The sequence below is a fragment of the Atheta coriaria genome, unplaced genomic scaffold (assembly GCF_025399875.1).
Source record: "Atheta coriaria isolate IRGN ID8LTWV9N9 unplaced genomic scaffold, Caltech_Dcor_3.1 hic_scaffold_7_pilon, whole genome shotgun sequence".
Classification (NCBI taxonomy): Eukaryota; Metazoa; Arthropoda; class Insecta; order Coleoptera; family Staphylinidae; genus Dalotia; species Dalotia coriaria.
Window position 1 is genome coordinate 9,468,804 of NW_027045449.1, and position 20,616 is coordinate 9,489,419.

Here is a 20,616-nt window from a genome sequence, read left to right on the forward strand (position 1 = left end):
TACTAATATTATAAATGCGAAAGTCCTGATGTTTGTTACACTTTCCCACAAAAACTACTTAACCGATCATCATGAAAATTTGTACACATATTCTTAGTGGTCCCCGAATGGTTATAGGCTACTTTTTATTTAATAAAAAAATTATTTTTTAAATAAAATAAAGAAATTGTTTAGCCAATAATACCTCTGCATCTGGCTATTTGACTACTTTAACGCCATCTAGCATTCCAGCAATGAAGCTCAAACCTAAGTACTATAGTACCATCACACTGTATTATCACACTGTATTACCGACAGCTACGTCAACATCAAATCCAATTGACTACACTATGGAGACTGTACACTATACTTCCATAGACTATACTTTCAGCCATTTTAAACTTCCCGCCATTCTACTTCATTGTTACTTCTTCTGTGACTACAGACGCGTACGGAAACAACTTCATTATTTTAGATATTGGCGAGCGAAGCCGTGGGTTAAAGCTAGTAATTTAAAATAGACAAGTGTTCGAAACACAATGGATATTTTTTACGACCAACGATGGCATACGTTTATTGGCGGTTAGTATATTAACTCATATTTTTAAATATAATCACGTAGAGGTGCGTTACAGGTTCACCTCTTCACCTATTTCTCCATTCTTTACATTCACTTCCAGTTGAATAAGTAACTTAAATGCTCCTCCGTAAATTTTGTATCGATTGCATTATTGGCACAATTTCTCAATCAATTCCGCTGTATTGTAAACTACACATACGCGCCTAAACATTAGATTTTTAATAGTATATTACGTATCAAGTGGTTAAACTGCAATTTTAGTCACGGGATTGATTAATAACATTCGTTTAATCAATCGGAAGGTGTATAATAACGTTTAGTAACATAGCTTATGCTATTTTTTTACTCAAATCTCCAAACTTTTATCGCGTGACTAAAACTCATTGACTAAAGTATTTTAGTCACACCTTGGCCTGTCCCGTGTATAATGTACTAGCTTTAACCCGCGGCTTTGCTCGCGAATATCTAAAATATTGAAGTTGCTTCCGTACGCGTCTGTAGTCACAGAAGCAGTAGCAATGAAGTAGAATGGCGGGTAGTTTAAAATGGCTGAAAGTATAGTCTATGGAAGTATAGTGTACAGTCTCCATAGTGTAGTCAATTGGATTTGATGTTGACGTAGCTGTCGGTAATACAGTGTGATAATACAGTGTGATGGTACTATAGTACTTAGGTTTGAGCTTCATTGCTGGAATGCTAGATGGCGTTAAAGTAGTCAAATAGCCAGATGCAGAGGTATTATTGGCTAAACAATTTCTTTATTTTATTTAAAAAATATTTTTTTTATTAAATAAAAAGTAGCCTATAACCATTCGGGGACCACTAAGAATATGTGTACAAATTTTCATGATGATCGGTTAAGTAGTTTTTTCGGAAAAGTGTAACAAACATCAGGACTTTCGCATTTATAATATTAGTAGGGATTACTTTTTGTATCTCAAAACATGAAAAACTAACGTTATAAAAGTGAAAGTTAAAAAAATGCATTTAATTTAATTGCATTTCTAACTTGCCTCGTAAAATGTGTTTAACCGAGTGAAATAATCAATGTGTAATAGAATTCAATAGACTAACTAATAGTGTAATAGCAATACTAATACTAATGGAATCTGGTGGCACTCGAATCATTTACGAATTAAAGTGGAACACGCTTCCGCCATGCAGTGGTCGGTCACTGCCCAAATGTATGCGAATTGCAATTTATAAATACATGTATCATGATTTCAGCATGGCACTAATCAACTATTATTGCTGGCAATAGTGAATAATTGGTGTTAATTTAAATGGTGTTATTAAATTATCCGAGTGTTCTGATTTGATGTTGAAATATTCTCGTTTTTGGTGCGTTTGTAAAAAATCCCAAGTGGCTTTTACTCGTACTTGGTGTTTTTGTGATGCAAAGTGTCGTAAGTGTGCTTTTTCGGCTATAAATCAAGTTTTTGTATTTTTTCAGAGAAGTTTCTTGGGCAGCAACTTTCACGCGCCCGCCACAGGGCACTTTATCATGAATAGCACTCGTAATGTGTTTTATTTCCTAAGTCGAACTTGCACAAGTCCGCAAGTTATGCGTATGAATAATAATCACACAAGTTTTTATCGAAAGGAAAAAAATCACACATTATTAGCATAACTATGGACAATTTTTGTTACTTTTGGTAAAACATCAAAGTATATAATTTATTTATAATTTTATGTAATTATTTCTTGTATGTTCGGTGAGTGTACGGCAACTCAAAGCATTGTCCAAAAATATTTTTTGTAAAAACTTCAAAATTCTTATATATTTTTTAATATTTTTATTTAATTATTTATTATTATTTCTCGTATGTTCGGTCATTGTACCGCAACTCAAAGCATTGTCTAAGAATTTTTTTGTAAAAACTTCAAAATTCTTATATATTTCTAAATATTTTTATTTAATTATTTTTCTAGTATTATTTCTCGTATGTTCGGTCATTGTACCGCAACTCAAAGCATTGTCCAAGTATATCTCCCAATCTAGGTTATGGGATCGAAGTCTATTTATTTTTTTAAATTCTTTTCGAACGCATCAAAATCAAAGTTGCGCGTTTGACACAGTTTCGCTCTTGTATATTGACAAAATTGCGGCTGGCGGCGATTCGTTAAACTTCAGCGCGCAACTTTAACTTGAACAAACAACGCGTGCAATTGCACATGTGCGCTCACAAGCTGAATGCAGCTGCGGCGTGTGCGCAACATTTATTAAGTAGCGGTTTGCAGTCTTTTTGGCTTTTCAGCGCACGACCGGAGCTAAAACTCAGTTAACCAACATCTAAACTGCAAGAAAAACAACCTATAAACAAACCGCTCGTAATTTATAAATAAAATACGACATGCACGCTTGCAAACTAGCATTGGACACGCATTATTGTCATTTTCAACAGTCAACAGTTAGACATATCAATGCCAAATGTAAAAATAAAAAATAAAAAAATAAATGAAAAATGAGCGCATCTGAAGGCTAATAATGCATAATGCATTATGAACACATGTTCGAGTAGAGAAATTTATAGGTTATGTCGGTGTAGGTAGGTTGTAATAGTAAATGACCATTAGTGTTGTGCGTTTAGTTAGCAAATGTAAAATGATAGCGGATAATGTGCTCATGTTCGCAGAGGAATATCAATATTTGCTAAATGCCATCGTCAACATCAGCTACTAGTGTGACTTGCGCAGTTCGCAAAAAATAGGAATTTGTTTATTTTTGTTGTTAACAACAAAGTGTTATACAAGATGCGAAATTCATATACAACGTGACATTGTTACACTGTTATTAGGAATGTGAAAAAGGAATTTTCAGTTCAATACCGGTATTTTTTAACAAAAACCGGTATACCGGTAATACTGGTATTTTAAAAAAATATTTATTTTACCCAAAACCAAATTAAACACCAAATAAATTTATATCGTATTGAAAAATACCGGTATTTGAAAATAAAAATACCGGTATACCGGTTTTTGTGTTAAAAAATACCGGTATTGAACCTAAAATTCCTTAAATTAAATTATTTAATCCATTGTTTAATTTTTATAAATTTTGTAAGTATGCCAAATAAAAACAAAATAAAAATACCGGTATTTCACACTCCTAATCGTAATACATTTGAAAATATGTATCCACCGGGGAAAAGTACAAAACAAAAGCACACAACATGAGAAACCGTTTTATTTTTGAAAAGCAAAAACGACGTAAACAAAATTGAAAATATATCCGCCGCGAAAATAACGCGAATAAATAAGACAACGCTATTGATATTCGCGAGTATCACGCGTATATTCCCCTCGCAAATGCGACATTGACGAATCGATTTATATAAACGAATAAAATTTATATCACCGCGGCGGCGGCGTGTATTTCTTAGCGTACGTGTTGACTGAATCGAATAGGACACCGCGGCGACGCCGGCAAGAGGATTCAGGTTACGAAAATATTTGCCTGCTCTGGAAGGCAGAAGATGCGAAAACAAGCGCACAAAGATAGACAAATAAAGATAATACAGAAAATGCAGACACATCGCTTATTCTTATTTATTTATGTCTCGTTCGACCCGAAATGATTAATTTCGATGCATGAAGACGTCGAGATGACAACCGCTTAACTCGTGTTTGTAAATAAAGATATTATGTCACGATTAAAATGTCATCGTCAAGAACTTTTATAAACGGACATAAAATCCACGAATTTTATATATTTTTTTATACATATGATAATTTATGAGGATGAATTATTATTTATTTATGCGCAGAGCAGGTATCACGCTCATTAATTAAGTTTGACAATTAATTGTCGTGAGAATGATTAATCGTTGCTTTTTCTGCGTTAAACGAGTATCGATTTCACGCGGATGGCACTCCGGAGAAGATTAAGTAACAATCAAGGCTTATTAGAAAATTACGATCTTTATTCACTTTATTCGTGCTCGTCTCCAGTCGGAATATTAAGAGGGATTATGCAGTGATTAATTACTAAGTGTCCGAATGCGCTCTTGGTATTTGTAGCCAAGTGAGCAGTGAGTTGAACATAGTTGGTAATAAAGCGGAACGGGAGGCGTTTAATTCATGTGACTTGTGAACTTTAAATATTTAAACACATTCATTAATCTTTTTTTTACCGAAGAGAAGAAGCTACAAGTTTTTTCTAAGATAGTGGCGTTAATTACTGGTTTTATTACGTTTAAGTTGTCTTTATTTTAAAAAAAATAATTTTTTGTGTTTTTTATTTGGCTGTGACTAAAGTACTTTAGTCACGGGAAATATTAATGAAAAAAAATATATTTTTTTGTATTTTTGCCAGTTTTTCTATGGTTTTGAGACATGAAAAGTGGTACTTTATACACGGATGGCCAAGGCCGTGACTAAAGTACTTTATGTGTCTAAAAACCGTAAAAAAGTGACATTTTAAAGCTAGAAGTACAAAAAAAAGTTTTATTTAATAAATACACAATTTTAGTTATTTTTCAGCTGCAGTTATCAATTATTACTACTAATTCCGCATTTTAATGAATTTATTTAAATAATAATAACAATGCAATGTTTGTTATATTATACCATCATGTAATATATCCTCAAATAAGCATTAAGTTACAATTAAAAGTTGAAAGTTCAACACGCCTTGTTTTCAGCTGTTTTGTCAAAAGTACATTTCGCGGAATTCAAGCGCCGTGGCGTAAAGTTCACAATGTCTTTTTGCTTTCGCGAAGGTCGTAATTGTGCGGCGTTATTATTTATTATATACTTACCAGCGACGCTTTAACTTGAGCCAACTTTTAACTAGGAAACTAGATAGACAAGTGCGCGGGATGTACTCGTACTCGAGGGAGCGAAGACTGCATCGATGGCGAAATTTACAAAAACAAAATGCAGCAAAATGCGGCGGTTCAAAGAGCAAAACGTAGAAAAAAAAAACAAGCGCGAGCATAATAGAAGTGCACACGACGGCGGTTTTCTTTTTAATAAAATATAATGCGCACAAAGATGACAAAAGAACGCTTTATATTCCACACTCGCAGACTCAACTTGAATCAACACCGAAAGCTCTTCTATAAGTTATGCTATATCTACTCAAGTTGAAGGAGAGACTTTAGAGTGAGGTTGCAAGTAGGCAGGAAAACTTATAAAAGCAGGTGAATTGATTTTATATTATAATATGGTTAAAATATTAAATTATTGAAGATGTTTTCTAGGGAGTTGTAATTTTATTATGTGTGGAATAAGGGAAAATTTGGAGATTTTTGAGGAAACATCCTGTAAAAGTACGCACGTACATATTATGCTTCTTTTATAATCCGCTCATCCTGAATACACAAAATCTCACTTTCGCGTGAAGGCGTCAAGGTCTTTAACACCACCGTAATTTGTTTAATGTGGCAAAAAGTGCAAAGTTTGTTTTTTACCAAAAAAATATTTTTCAAATTACTAGAGAATATGTTTCAGTTTTTGTATTTATTTTTGTATTTATTTATTTTGTAGCTATAAATTTGACCATAAAATCCAATAGATATTAATTTTATATGCACGTACCTATAAAATCACAATTTTAGTGTTTTTTTGGAAAATATAAATTCTGATAATACAAATTTAATTTACCTATAAATACGGATCACGACCACGATACTAGAACAGTTCCAAAATGTCGAAACTACTCGGTATTATCATAATAATAGTTGTGCTGAGGTGTGAATCTCATGGTAAGCAAAATTATATTGATACACTTTATAACATTTAATTAATAAATGTTTATCACAGCAGAGAGAAAAATCTTTCGCGGAGTTGATATTGATATTACCCAAGCGCCCTATCATGTATCTTTGCAAAAATATTATTCATCCACCGGTACATTTATGCACTATTGTGGTGGATCAATAATAGCACCAACATGGATATTAACAGCTGGGCATTGTGTTGTTAAAGTGATTTTTAATCGTTCAAGAAAGGAAGACCTACAAATAGTTGTCGGCATGACAAAACTCTCAGAACCAGGTGTTCCACACCAAATCAAAAATATTACATTACACGATAATTACCAACTAATTGATGATTCACTTCCGGAAGTGGGACAATATGTATTAAATGATATTGCATTGATTGAATTAACATCTCCGATTGAATATACTGAACGTGCTCAACCTATTCCATTGCCAAGTGATAATGATTCTCCAATACTTGGGACCCAATGTCAGGTTCAAGGTTGGGGATTGATAAATAATAACAAAACGCTTCCTGACCATCTGCAATCTACTACTGTAAAAATAATAGATTCTGATAGATGTACTAATGAGTGGAAAGAAATGATAGAATTGCTATTAGATGGAATTCCGTACATATGTGCTATGGGGGACAATGACAATCGTCCTTGTTCGGGTGATTCAGGAAGTGCTTTAGTTTGCAACGGAGTGCAAAATGGGATTGTGTCACAAGGATCAGGGGATTGTGCAGATGAACCAGAACCACGGTCATCATATACCGATGTATTTCAAATGCGTGATTTTATTTCTGTTGCAACTAACTATGAAGTTACATTTTAGTATTCACGTGTTCGAATACAAATTGTTTACTTTGTTTATTTTGTTACAAAGTATTTGACCATAAAATTTAGAAAGAATTTATTTTATATGTTTATACCTTTAAAATTGCCATTTTAGTGTTTTTTGAAAAACATAAATTATTTTCCTTCAAATTAAATTTACCTATAAATACGGAGCATTACCACGATACTAGAACAGTTCCAATATGTCAAAACTACTTGGTACTATCATATTAGTAGCTGTGCTTGCGTGTGAATCTCATGGTAAGCAATACTATATTGATACCCTTTATAACAATTAATTAATACATGTTTATAATTAAATAGCGAACAGAAAAATCTTTCGTGGACTGAATATTGATATTACCCAAGCGCCCTACCATGTATCTTTGCAAAAATATGATCCATTCACCCATACATTTTACCACAACTGCGGTGGATCAATCATTGCTCCTACATGGATATTAACAGCTGGACATTGTGTTGATAGAGGGTTTTTTAATCATACAAGAAAGGAAAACTCACACGTTTTAGTCGGCACGACAAAACTCTCGGAACCTGGTATTCCACACCAAATCAAAAATATTACAATACACGATAATTACCGAATAATTAATATTCCACTCTCGGAAGAAGGACAATACGCACTAAACGATATTGCAATAATTGAACTAACATCTCCGATTGAATATACTGATCGTGCTAAACCTATTCGCTTACCAAGTAATAATATCTCTGCAAGACTTGGGACTTTATGTCAGGTTCAAGGTTGGGGACTGATAAATAATACTACACTACCTGATCACCTACAATCTACTGGTGTAAAAATTTTACAACCCAATACATGCTCGTATCTTTGGAAGGAAGTAATTGAATCACAACTATCTGAAATTCCCTACATTTGTGCTATGGGGGACAATGACAATCGTCCTTGTTCTGGTGATTCTGGAAGTGCTTTACTTTGTAATGGAGTGCAGACTGGGATTGTGTCTCAAGCATCAAATTGTGGAGAGTATGCAGAACCATGGTCAGCGTATACTGATGTATATCAAATGCGAAACTTTATTTCTGCTGCAACTAAGTATGAAGTTACATTTTAATTCTTTGTAATAATGTTAACATTTAAGAAATAAATCTTAATGTAACAATAGTTCAAGAACTATTGTGCATCACCTTAGCATCCAAAAATTTTAAAAGAATTTGCTACGAGCTTTGGATGATACCTATAGTTACGCAACAGCCCAAGGTTCCAGATAAAAAATACTTGAATTGTCGCAAATGTGATTGAATACAAAAGGTGTTTGTTTACTTTGTGGTAATTTGGTCATAAAATCTAATCGGAATTTATTTTATAAGTACGTACCTTCATAATCGCAGTTTTAGTGTTCTTTGTAAATTATAAATGATCCTTACAAATTTAATTCTCCTATAAATACGAATCACGATCACGATACTAGAACAGTTCCAAAATGTCAAAATTACTCGGTACGATCATATTAGTTATTGTGCTGACGTGTGAATCTTATGGTAAGCAAAAATATATTCATACTCTTTATACCAATTAATCAATAAATGTTTATAATAGCACACAGAAAAATTTTCCGCGGAGTTGATATTGATATTACCCAAGCGCCCTATCATGTATCTTTGCAAAAATATATATCATCCTCCCGCACATATGCGCACTATTGTGGTGGATCAATCATAGCTCCCACATGGATATTAACAGCTGGACATTGTGTTGATAAAGTGATTTTTAATCTTACAAAAATGGAAGACATACAAGTAGTTGTCGGCATGACAAAACTCTCTGAACCTGGCATTCCTCACCAAATCAAAAATATTACAATACACCACAATTACCAACTAATTGATGATCCAAATCCGGAAGAAGAAAATATTCAGTAGACGATATTGCATTGATTGAACTTACATCACCGATTGAATATACTGATCGTGCAAAACCCATTCCATTGCCAAGTGATAATAACTCTTCAATTCTTGGGACCAAATGTCAGGTTCAAGGTTGGGGACGGACTAATAATAACACAAAACCTGACCACCTAAAATCTGCTACTGTAGAAATAATAGACTCCAATGAGTGTACTAACGAGTGGAAGCAAATGACAGATTTACAACATTCTGGGGTTCCATACATATGTGCTATGGGGGACAATGAAAATCGTCCCTGTTCTGGTGATTCTGGAAGTGCTTTAATTTGCAATGGAGTGCAGAGTGGGGTTGTGTCGCAAGGACCAGGGGATTGTGCAGATGAACCAGAACCATGGTCAGCATTTACTGATGTATTTCAAATGCGTGACTTTATTGCTACTGCTACTAACTATGAAATTATACATTATGTTATAATGTTAAATATTAATTACAATAGCATCATGAACTATTCGAATACAGAGCATTGTTTGAAAAGTTATTGTGTTATACCTTGATCTAAACAATCAATCCTGAAAGCAGCATCAAGTGAGAGCTGACACAAGACCTGTTTATTAAAATTAAATTACAATCGGAAGAAAGGGTCTCATATTATATTATGCCATCGTACAAAAGTACTTTAAAATTTGAATACAAATTGTAGTGTTTACTTTGTTTTAGAATTTGATCATAAAATAGAAAGAAATTTTATTTTCCTTCAAAATGGCTTTTTAGTGTTTGTTGAAAACATAAATTATGATCCATCAAATTCAGTTTACCTATAAATACGGATCATGACCACGATACTAGAACAGTTCCAAAATGTCGAAACTACTCGGTACTATTATTGTAGTAGCTGTGCTGGCGTGTGAATCTCATGGTAAGCAAAACTATATTGATACCCTTTATAACATTTAATTAATACATGTTTATAACAGCAAAGAGGAAGATCTTTCGTGGAAATGATATTGATATTACGCAAGCACCCTATCAAATATCTTTGCAATATTTCAATGCATCCAGCCGTAAATATGCGCACATGTGTGGTGGATCAATCATTGCTCCTACATGGATATTGACCGCTGGACATTGTGTTGATATGAGGGTTTCTAATTGTCTAAGAAAGGAAAACCTGCAAGTAGTTGTCGGCATGACAAAACTCTCTGAACCTGGTGTTTCACACCAAATCAAAAATGTTACAATACACGTTAATTACCAAATAATTAAGCATCCAGATCCGGAAGAAGGATGTGTATACACTAAACGATATTGCAATAATTGAACTAACATCTCCGATTGAATATACTGATCGTGCTAAACCCATTCGATTGACAGGTAAAGATGTCTCCTCAATAATTGGGACGCACTGTCTGGTTCAAGGTTGGGGATTGATAAATAATATCACACTACCTGACCACCTACAATCTACTGGTGTAAAAATATTACAACCAAATACATGCTCTTATTTTTGGAAGGAAATAGTTGAATCAGAACTATCTGAAATTCCGTACATTTGTGCTTTGGGGGACGACAACAATGGTTCTTGCCAAGGTGATTCTGGAGGTGCCTTAGTTTGCAACGGAGTGCAGAGTGGGGTTGTGTCACAGGGATCACGCTGTGGAGAGTATACAGAACCATGGTCAGCATATACTGATGTTTATCAAATGCGTGACTTTATTGCTACTACAACTAACAATGAAGTTATATTTTAACATTTATGTTATAATGTTGAAATTTCAGAAATAAATATTAATGTAACAATAGCATCATGCACTATTGCGAATAACAAGAGCATTCAAACGTTTGAAAAGTTATTGTGTTATACCTTGATCTAAACAATCAATCCTGAAAGCAGATATCAAATTTAATGTGATAACAATGAGAGCTGACACAAGAACCCTGTTTATTAAAATTAAATTACAATCGGAAGATTTTTACTGCAAGGGTCTCATAGTTATAATTATGCCATGAACAAAGGGACCTAGACAAAAAGTACTTCAAAATTTCAAATGCATTTGAATACAAATTGTATGTGCTTACTTTGTTGATAAGAATTTGATCATAAAATCTAGAAAGAATTCATTTTATATGTTCATGCATTCAAAATGGCTTTTTTAGTGTTTTTTGAAAATCATAAATTATGATCATTAAAATTCAGTTTACCTATAAATACGGATCTCAACCACGATACTAGAACAGTTCCAAAATGTCGAAACAACTTGGTACTATCATATTAGTAGTTGTCCTCGCGTGTGAATCTCAAGGTAAGCAAAACTATATTAATACACATTACCCTATTCAATTAATAATAATAATAAATGTTTATCACAGCACAGAGAAAGATTTTCCGCGGAGTAGATATTGATATTACTCAAGCGCCTTATCAGATATCTTTCCAATATTACAATAAAACCACCCGTGCATTTATTCACGGTTGTGGTGGATCCATCATAGCTCCTACCTGGATATTAACAGCAGGACATTGTGTTCATAAAGTGACTCTTAACCACATAAAAAATAAAGAGATAAAAATGATCGTAGGCATGACAAAACTCTCCGAACCTGGTATTTCACACCAAATCAAAAATGTTACAATACACAATAATTACCAAGTAATTAAGAACCCAGGTCCGATCAAAAGCAAATATACAATTAATGATATTGCATTGATTGAACTAACATCACCGATTGAATATACTGATCGTGCTCAACCTATTCACTTGCCAAGTGATAATGATCTTCCAAGACTTGGAACCCAATGTCAGGTTCAAGGTTGGGGACTGATAAATATTGACACAAAGCCTGACCACCTACAATCTACTACTGTAAAAATATTAGACTCCGATAGTTGCACTTTTGAGTGGATGAAAATGATAAATTTGCAAAAATCTGGTGCTCCGTATATTTGTGCTATGGGAGACAAGAACAATCGTTCTTGTCGTGGTGATTCTGGAGGTGCTTTGGTTTGCAACGGAGTGCAGAATGGGATTGTTGCTTATGGATCTGCAACCTGTACGCATACTCCAGTTGCCCCATCAGCATTTACAGATGTACTTTTAATGCGTGACTTTATTTCTGGTGCAACTAACAATGAGGTTAAATTTTAGCATTTTTACAATAATGTCAAAATTTAACAAATAAATATTAATAGTTTCAAGGACTATTGAGCATTACCAGAGCATTAAAATAATTAAACGTTATTTTATTCTTATAATTTTCAATCCGTTCCTTTCTATCGCTTTTAGTTTCCGTGATAATCACAATCAAAATATTGCAAAATATTTAAGACAATTTTTGCATTTTTTGTTACAATCCTTTTTTGACCCCCATATTATTTTACCATACAATATTCTAATACATTTTCTTATAGTAAATTTCACAAAGATTCAGAATTTGAAATCCATTTCTATCTATCACTTTTAGTTTCCGAGATAATCACTATCAAAATATTGCAAAAAATATTGAGACCATTTTTGCATTTTTTTATAAAATTATTATTTGACCCTCAAATTATTGTAATAGTCAAGATTCTAATGCATTTTTTGTAGAAAATTTCACGAGGATTCAGAATATGCAATCCGTTCCTTTATATCCCTTCTAGTTTCCAAGATAATCACTATCAAAATATTGCAAAAAATATTAAGACCATTTTTGCATTTTTTATTGCAATCCTTTTTTGACCCCCAAATTATTTTATCACCCAATATTTTAATACCTTTTTCTATAGAAAATTTACTGTAGATTCAAAATTTTCGATCCGTTCCTTTCTATCACTTTTAGTTTCCGAGATAATCACTATCAAAATACAGCAATCAAAAATATTGCATAGCTAAATATCGTTATTTCTAAATAAAACATCGTTATACAATATTGATTCCAAGTTGTATATCTATGTCATCCTGAAATTAATATTCATGTTAATAGTCAATTACGTGTAAATTGGTGTAAAATTAAACGCCGATCAGGCTGATCCCGGCAACTCTGAGACACTAAACACCAGTTCCGCCATATGTTGCATGGCAACACGACGCCGTAATAGACGAAAGTTAATTTTCGGGCCCTTAACGAACTTATCTCCTGATTGCAAGGCATCGGTGCAAGTTGGCGCAAATGCATCGGAACCATGGAAGCCATCCATCGCGTCTGGCACTTAGCGAACGCAATATCTTACCCAGTTACTCAGATGTGCGCTGTTTATAATTTTCTCCGGCGTCTAGGAGGACTCTGGGGCCTAGGCCATCCAATAGGAAGCAAAGTGCCTTCCATGCCTTCTTTTCTAATCTCGCGTCTAAAGTGAATTACGAGCGCTCTTCATTCAGCCCTGCTTGAAAATATTAACTTTTCTACAGGACAATAAATTCAAAACCACAAAAAATAAAAAAATTTTAAGAAAATTTTTTTTAAGAAAAATAATTAAATAAACATATTGTTCACACGTTATTCTAAGATTTTATAGTATTTTTTCTATTGTTAGAACAGTCTGTATGTAAATTTTTGCTCGCCTTCTTCGTTACATGTCGTTTAAAAATTTATAGCGTCGGCGGTGTCGGCGGTTGAAGCCGACCGTCCGCCGGGCATTACTATGCATAAGCAGATGCAAAACAAGCCGAAGAAAGAAAAGTTTCCGACGTCCGAGTGGTGGGCCACGTAGGACGTGAGGAGCTGACACAAAATAAACTTTTGCGCCGCGCTGCTTCTTCGCGCGCCGGCAATAAAAACTCTACAACTCCCCGCCGACACAATAAGTTATTAATGGCCAAATGCCTTGTTAAAGAGTTGCGTAATTAAATTTTGAGCGTTCACGAATTTAAATATTCTCTGACAATGACAGGCTGAAATTAGAAACTCGTCAAAAATTATTGGTGATAAAAATTTTACAAAAAAATCTCCATAATTCTATTTTTTTGTATTATTAACTTGATTAATATTTAGGCTTGATTTATGCAAATACTTTGAATAAATAAAACGCAGCCGGTGTTAAAAATGAAAAAAAAAGCGCTCGTTAAAAGAAGCTTGGAGCACGCGCGCGCTTTTTGGCCGAACGTACCGAATGTAATAATTAATTTAGATTGTTCTCGGAGCTCTCTTTAATTAATTTAAATTGGGCGGTCTCTGGCAGCGCTTTCACCGCATCGCCTAGCTAGTGCATCCACGTCAGCTGACTGCGTCGGTAATTAATGCGGTCTGAATGTGAGGAATCTCTGTTCCAAATTGCATCGCTCCGTTTGCGGCGGCGGCGGCGGCGTCGTGTGCGTTTTGTGTTCTTTCTTTTCCGAGTACACAATTTACGCGTCCCTAATTCGACCAATCTCTAGGCGCAATGTAATCACAAAAAGCTTGCATTTCGTTGCAGCGCTCGACAAATTACTGTCGCGACACAAACAGAAAAAAAAAACTTGTTCCTGTCTAGAGGTTTTTAGGCGTGTTGCGTGAAAATGCAAATTTGTTTGTTTAGATTTCAAGCACGCAGATTTTTTTTCTGTGAACGAACATAAAGTTGAAAGTCGGGCAGTGAGTCAATATTTATGAAAATTTCCATCACGTCTTAAAACATTCAACTGCAGATTTTTAAGAAGAAGAAAAAAATTTTTTTTAATGAAACATTGTGTCCATATGGGTTAATAAATTATTATTCATCCAATATAAGATAAATTAATAGCTTAATTTGTGAACCGCAGTGCACTTTTATCCCAAACATGATTTATCGCCACGATTAATTTACTTTCGACTCAACCGCCTCCCATAACTCTCACTTGCCGCTGTTATTTCTGTTACAGACCGACAGCGTTAGTGACCACCGAAATTACCGCCTTGAAGATGTGAAGAGCACAGCGCTGGGCACAAAACAAACAATCGAGCGATTTCGAGTGCTGCGAGAATTGGGCCATCAGGACCACGCCGAAATATCAACCGAAAGCAAGGTGGAAATAAAGAAATAAAGACGTCGAGATGGCGATGCGAAACTTCGTCTTTGTGCTCATCACGATCGGGCTGATCCTGCTCGCAAGTAAGTCCCGGGCCGAAAAGTCGAAGCTTTCGCCAGCCGTCGTCTTGCTAAGCTCGCGCGCGGTTAAAGTAAACACGACGCGACGGAGCGAATCCCGCATCGCAGGACCGAAACTCTCGTTAAAGAGTTTTCGCACACCTTTCTAATTAAATTCGGGCGGGCGTTCGTTTTCCATTCGGCTGGACTCTGCAGCGAGGAAATTTTTCAATAAATATCCAGCGTGCAGTTGTAGATTCGTTTATGAAACGCATAGAAACGAGCGAACAGGAGATATCTACTTCTGCACGGACAAGTTTTTATTTTATTAAACTTTTCCGTAGTGTGCCAAGTTTATTTTCCGATGAGGTATTGCACGTTCTTAATTTTCAAGCGAAGAAAAACAAAAAACAGTTGAAAAGTTATCGAAACTTTTTTTTACAAAAATAAATTGTGTTCAACAAGAAATCCTGATTAAATACGTGTGTTAAAAATATAATTAAATAAACAAATAAAAACAAAGGGTGTTTAAGTTGGGCGCAGCTGCAATTGTTTACGTTTTGAGTGGATACTTAAAATAGAATTTAATGATTAAACGCAAGCGACACTTAAAAATAATTTTTTTAAATTTTTTTTTCGTATTTTTGCTCTTTTTAGATAAATTTTATGAGGAAAAGTTGCTTGATGAACTTATATTTAATTTACTTAAAATTTCCCGTTGATTGATTCACTCATTTTTGCAGGAAAGCAAAAATAAACGTTTTTATTGCGTTCTTAAAATAGAATTTCTCCATCAAAACAAATGTCATTCCTATTTCATTTTATAACTTGTTATGCATTGCATAAAAACCGAAAATAAAACAATGTGTCATGTGTACCAGCAGCACATTAGATCATTCTGTAATGAATGCAAATTTTATTTACACAGGATGACTTCACTTTGCTGATATTACTCTTAATCACAAATCATCGCATTTCAGTGCTTGTCACCGCTCATTGTGCGCGTTCTGTGTATGCAAATTTGTAGCGTGCCCAATTTTTCGTCCCAGTTGTGACGCTGATGAAATCCGTTTGTTTTAATTACGCCTGGCGATTGGAATTGGAAAGCGAAATCTCGGCGTGTGTTTTCGGCATTAATTTCGTGAAGTGGTGCGTACACCGCGCCTCCTGACGCTGACAGCGGTGCCTTTATTGCTTCCAGCTAATTATAATAAATTCGACGCCTGCTAACGACCATTGCGGTGCGCGATCCAAACGTGCGTTTTTTTCTGTAATCATCATCGACGTTTAATGCGGGTCAATTGCAGGGCAATGTCAGTCAATAATTAAACTTTATGTGTATGTAAATTAAACTTCGACTCGATGCGATCGTAAATTGTCATTTAGATCCGACCACAACGAAGAAAAAAAAAATGTAAATTAAGCACATGCTAATTAATTGTATTATCTAACGCTAACAATAATAATAACAGCGACGACAAATTATTTTTTAAGTGCCTGGGAGACTAATCTGTGTTTTTGCAGGCGCCACGGCGTACAAAAGCGTGGGATATCATCACGATAAGAAAGCGACGCAGAAGAGCTACGTCTGCCCGCCGAATTTCATGAGATTGAGCTACAAGTGCTACTACTTTAGCAATACGACAGCGACATGGCAAGAGGCTTATTGGAAGTGTCGAGACATGAAAAGTAACATCGCCACCATCAAGAATGGCAATCAGGATAAAATCGTACGAAAGACTTTGGATCATGATTCGTTAGGTAAAAATTGATATTATATTACACCATGTAACATAACCCAACTTAATGTCTTCTATAATGAAAATTAATCGTTTTGCACCACTTGTGTTTGATTGCAGTGCCGTTCGAGCGCTGGATTGGCGGTCGTTACGATTGGGGCACGATGTCTTGGCAGTGGGCTGCGTCCGGTCGTGAAATACAATTTCAAGGGTTCGAAGACGGGTTCCCCAAGCAAAAAGAAGCTTTGGACTGGCATTGCATCATACTTGACCCAAAGAAACACTATCGGTACACACCAGCCATCTAAAAACAATAAAAATAAATTTTTATTAAAAAAAAATTATTTTCAGTTGGAGTTCAAGAAGTTGCACCGAATCCAAGCACTACGTCTGTCAAACCAAGCTGCGGAAAGTAGACAATCATGAAAAACGTAAATTACAACGTCAATATCACAATAAATTAAACGACGTCCCAGTACCGGATATTATCCCAAATGCCATTCTACCTGACACAGTCGATACTTACATTAGTCCGTATAATGATAACAATACGCTTGATAACAACGCCGCCGCGTATGGCCCACGTGAATATCGCCGTAAGAACAAAAAGGACACCAACACGCACACGCAGAGAGATGTCATTGCCGCGAAAAGGCTGCGAAATCGTGAGAATCGCACACGCAAGAACAAACGTCGACAGCATGAGAAAGATGCACGGAATGAACACTTAGGCAGGAAGAAGAAGATCAACTATATGACTTATTACGAAGCGACTAAGGACTCATTACATCCGAGGGTCGCCGTTGAAGATTTTAGATATTCCAAATAAGCAAACGTTACAATATATCAAATGAAAAATATCACATTCGCAGAATATCAGCAGAAATTTCATCATGGATTAATTTATAATAAAATAAAAGAAAAACGCCGATTATTTATAGAATAAACTTGAAAACTTGATAAGTAGATGTTAGAAGTTCAAAATACACCAGTGGAGTAATAAATCGTAGAGTAGTCTTGAAGATTCCAGAAATTTTGTTTTGATTAATCAATTATGCGAAGTGTAACAGTTTAGAAATACCAAGAATGAATAATACTCTTCTTGACAAGTAGCTGGAAGTCATAAACACTTATATTTGACTGAATAGACATGAAAAACTCTTTTATATGCTGTTTATGTTTATGTTTATGTTTGCAATTGCAATGCGGAGAATTGCATGTGTTCCAATACTTACTTAATTATGCTTCTTGTCATCTTTAATTGTTTCCTAAAACATAGTAGGATTACCAATACCAAGTATAACAAATGTAACAATCCATCAATATATTTATGTATCATATAAGTACTCACTATGTATGTATAAAGTACTTACATACTCATAATAAAAGTATCAAATGTGTTCCAATTTAATTTTTTTATTTTTTTGTTTCTGCTTGAATACAAGAGAAATGTAAATGCAAAAACACTTGAATTTAAATTTTAGACGTTTACTATTGAAGTATGTATTTAAATATCTAAACATAGGCTGTTTGAAGTATTAATTAATTAATTAAGTAAGGCGATTAGTGGTTGAAAGTTATCGATATGTATCAATGTAATAAAACGATTACCATTAATTATATTTTACGATAGTGTACAATTGAATTGATTATTGTTGTGTCTACTTCCTTGTTCTAACTTGACGTTGATTATATTTTATTCTATCTAATGATTTATAATATAATGATGAATGTAATTGTCTTTGTTGTATTTTGTAAATATTGTGGCAGTGTCACATGTATCACAATCGATCGAATAGCTTTTGTAAATATTTATGATTCTTATATATTTTCATCATTATTTGTGGCTTGTATTGAGTTTTTCAACTTGGGAAGCATAATAATGCTGTATATTTTTATTATTTCTTTTTTTATGAATTTTAATGTGAAATTTGTTGAGAATAAAGGTTTTGACTCACCTACAACTGTTTTATCTTATTGAAATGTTTAAAAGTTAAGATTTTTAAAGATTTCGTAGGAATATGAACGTATAATTGTTGTAGTTAACCTTAGAATGTATATAAAATACGGTTTTACTTATTTCTGTTGATAAAACGATGATAAACGAGAATATATCTCAACGAACTTTTATTTGTAACAGTCAAAGCAACACAAACTGTCAGGGTACCAAAAATCACACGTAGATGGCGCTGCATGTACGAATTTGAAATAAAATTCCGTTTGTTTCTGTTTTTTATCATATTTACTCAGTTATACATCTTACAATATACTAAAATTGCAACAACAACAAAAAATAACATCATTTCAACTTGTGCAGCATTCTAATTACTAATTATTATTTAAATTATTTTATTTTACTAATTATAATAAATTTATTAATTAAAAAATTAATTAAACCAATAAAAATTTACAACCCATAATTATACTGTATTTATTATTGGTAATTGTTTATTCTAGCAATTGATAACCACTGCCAGCGTTTTTATCTCCATCTCCGACGTACGCATCAATTAATTACGAATCACTTATAAAAATGCACAAACGTTGCAATAAAAATTATTTACGAGCGCTAATAACTTAGCACACCATCTCGATAAAGCGTTAAAGCGTCACTTAGATTAACCATATAATAATATAAGCATGTGAGGTCTTGAGAAGTGAATGTACCCGATTAAAAATCATCAAGAAAAAAAAAACGCAATAAATCTTCCAGCCGGCTTGGACTTCTGACCTTTAACTTTCTTAGACAACAATTTCTTCTAGTAGCTTGATTCAATCCTTATTACAAACATTTAATAAGCAAGCAAATAAACCAATCATTAGTGCGTGAAGTGTTCAACTTCACTCATCAACCGGATTAAAAATAGATAAAAATGGGTCATGAATGTAATAAAACGCTGAAATTCGGCGGAAATCTTCTGATGTGGTATGAAAAAATAATAATTAACTAAAGTTGTAAAAATTGGCCTTCAAACACTTGGAAAAACAAAATAATAAACTATTTATTTTTATATTTAAGAAAATTTTAGTTAAATTAAGTTATATTTGAATTATTTATTCATTGATAAAATTATTAATATTGTTTATTAATTGTGCAAGTTATTGAGTGTAACAAACACGGAAGTGAAGTAGGGTAAAGTAAACAAATATGCTTAATAATAATTGATGACTCAATTCCAGTGCATAAATTCATATTGAGGATTGAGACATGTGTGCGTATTCGTAGTTTAATACGCATTATCGTTATGCGGTTATGCGCAATCACGCATTTAATATTTCAAGCGGAGAAGCGCATTCATACTTTGAAAAGGAATCCTTGTTTGATAAGTTGGTGCAGTGCATCAGCACATTGCAGACAGCAAACGCTAGAATGCGAAATGTAATGTAGTAATGTAATAAAACATCAATGTATAGATTACAAGTATTTAACGTTTTAATTTAAAAAAATGCTTTTATTTGAGAAAAAATGTTTTAAAAGTTTGTATTTTGTAGTTTGGAGTAGAATAATTAATAAATGATTAGAAAATATCAAGAAATTTCTATTTAAAAGTGAAAAAACGAAAAGTTTCAAATAAGGTTAGATTTATTTTGACAGCAGATGCATAATGTAGGCAACCCACTATGCAAAATATTAAAATTCATATAATTTAAATGAAAATTTAAACTTTTAGTGTTGCAATCGACATAGTTTTAAAAGGAAATTTTATTTGTGCACAAGTTTAAGAATGGCAATAAATAATTACCTATATACTGAGTGATTACATAAAATAATTAAAAATTAAATAAAATTTGCTTTATAGCCTTCAATTACACACATTTCTGAGAAATAATAAAATTATCCCATTATAAATAAACGTGCTAA

General features: G+C 33.7%; 5 protein-coding genes across 6 annotated transcripts in view; all 5 read left to right on the forward strand.

Moving 5' to 3' along the window:
* The window catches only part of LOC135795329 (lithostathine-like), a 45,712-nt gene extending 27,318 nt beyond the window's left edge, over window positions 1-18,394 (forward strand). The window contains exons 2-5 of one of the 2 annotated variants that reach the window (XM_065306977.1): window positions 14,810-15,039; window positions 16,540-16,776; window positions 16,875-17,043; window positions 17,106-18,394. In XM_065306977.1, the coding sequence (XP_065163049.1) occupies window positions 14,982-15,039; window positions 16,540-16,776; window positions 16,875-17,043; window positions 17,106-17,583 (942 nt within the window). In that variant the 5' untranslated portion in view covers window positions 14,810-14,981 and the 3' untranslated portion in view covers window positions 17,584-18,394. Of the gene's footprint in view, window positions 1-14,809; window positions 15,040-16,032; window positions 16,430-16,539; window positions 16,777-16,874; window positions 17,044-17,105 lie in introns of those variants that run through there. The other variant, XM_065306979.1, reaches the window with a different exon arrangement.
* Window positions 6,210-7,104, forward strand: LOC135795531 (granzyme M-like). Its single transcript, XM_065307239.1, has 2 exons — window positions 6,210-6,267; window positions 6,329-7,104. Exons 1-2 carry the CDS (start codon window positions 6,210-6,212, stop codon window positions 7,102-7,104), a joined length of 834 nt encoding a protein of 277 aa, XP_065163311.1.
* Window positions 7,267-9,550, forward strand: LOC135795533 (trypsin-like). The gene is made up of 3 exons (XM_065307242.1): window positions 7,267-7,367; window positions 7,431-8,195; window positions 8,979-9,550. The coding sequence occupies exons 1-3, from the start codon at window positions 7,310-7,312 to the stop codon at window positions 9,548-9,550; spliced, it is 1,395 nt and encodes a 464-aa protein (XP_065163314.1). The 5' UTR covers window positions 7,267-7,309.
* On the forward strand, window positions 9,855-10,832 carry LOC135795536 (chymotrypsin-1-like). Its single transcript, XM_065307243.1, has 3 exons — window positions 9,855-9,912; window positions 9,971-10,239; window positions 10,277-10,832. Exons 1-3 carry the CDS (start codon window positions 9,855-9,857, stop codon window positions 10,742-10,744), a joined length of 795 nt encoding a protein of 264 aa, XP_065163315.1. The 3' UTR covers window positions 10,745-10,832.
* On the forward strand, window positions 10,872-12,414 carry LOC135795330 (chymotrypsin-2-like). The gene is made up of 2 exons (XM_065306980.1): window positions 10,872-11,296; window positions 11,364-12,414. The coding sequence occupies exons 1-2, from the start codon at window positions 11,239-11,241 to the stop codon at window positions 12,137-12,139; spliced, it is 834 nt and encodes a 277-aa protein (XP_065163052.1). The 5' UTR covers window positions 10,872-11,238; the 3' UTR covers window positions 12,140-12,414.
* Window positions 18,395-20,616: the final 2,222 nt, after the last annotated feature.

Coding starts and splice junctions, on each gene's coding strand:
- LOC135795536 (XM_065307243.1), top strand. CDS start 9,855: ATGTCGAAACTACTCGGTACTATTATTGTAGTAGCTGTGCTGGCGTGT. Junction 9,913..9,970: donor GCTGGCGTGTGAATCTCATG/GTAAGCAAAACT, acceptor TGTTTATAACAG/CAAAGAGGAAGATCTTTCGT. Junction 10,240..10,276: donor TCAAAAATGTTACAATACAC/GTTAATTACCAA, acceptor CAGATCCGGAAG/AAGGATGTGTATACACTAAA.
- LOC135795531 (XM_065307239.1), top strand. CDS start 6,210: ATGTCGAAACTACTCGGTATTATCATAATAATAGTTGTGCTGAGGTGT. Junction 6,268..6,328: donor GCTGAGGTGTGAATCTCATG/GTAAGCAAAATT, acceptor TTATCACAGCAG/AGAGAAAAATCTTTCGCGGA.
- LOC135795330 (XM_065306980.1), top strand. CDS start 11,239: ATGTCGAAACAACTTGGTACTATCATATTAGTAGTTGTCCTCGCGTGT. Junction 11,297..11,363: donor CCTCGCGTGTGAATCTCAAG/GTAAGCAAAACT, acceptor TGTTTATCACAG/CACAGAGAAAGATTTTCCGC.
- LOC135795533 (XM_065307242.1), top strand. CDS start 7,310: ATGTCAAAACTACTTGGTACTATCATATTAGTAGCTGTGCTTGCGTGT. Junction 7,368..7,430: donor GCTTGCGTGTGAATCTCATG/GTAAGCAATACT, acceptor ATAATTAAATAG/CGAACAGAAAAATCTTTCGT. Junction 8,196..8,978: donor TGCAACTAAGTATGAAGTTA/CATTTTAATTCT, acceptor CAACTAATTGAT/GATCCAAATCCGGAAGAAGA.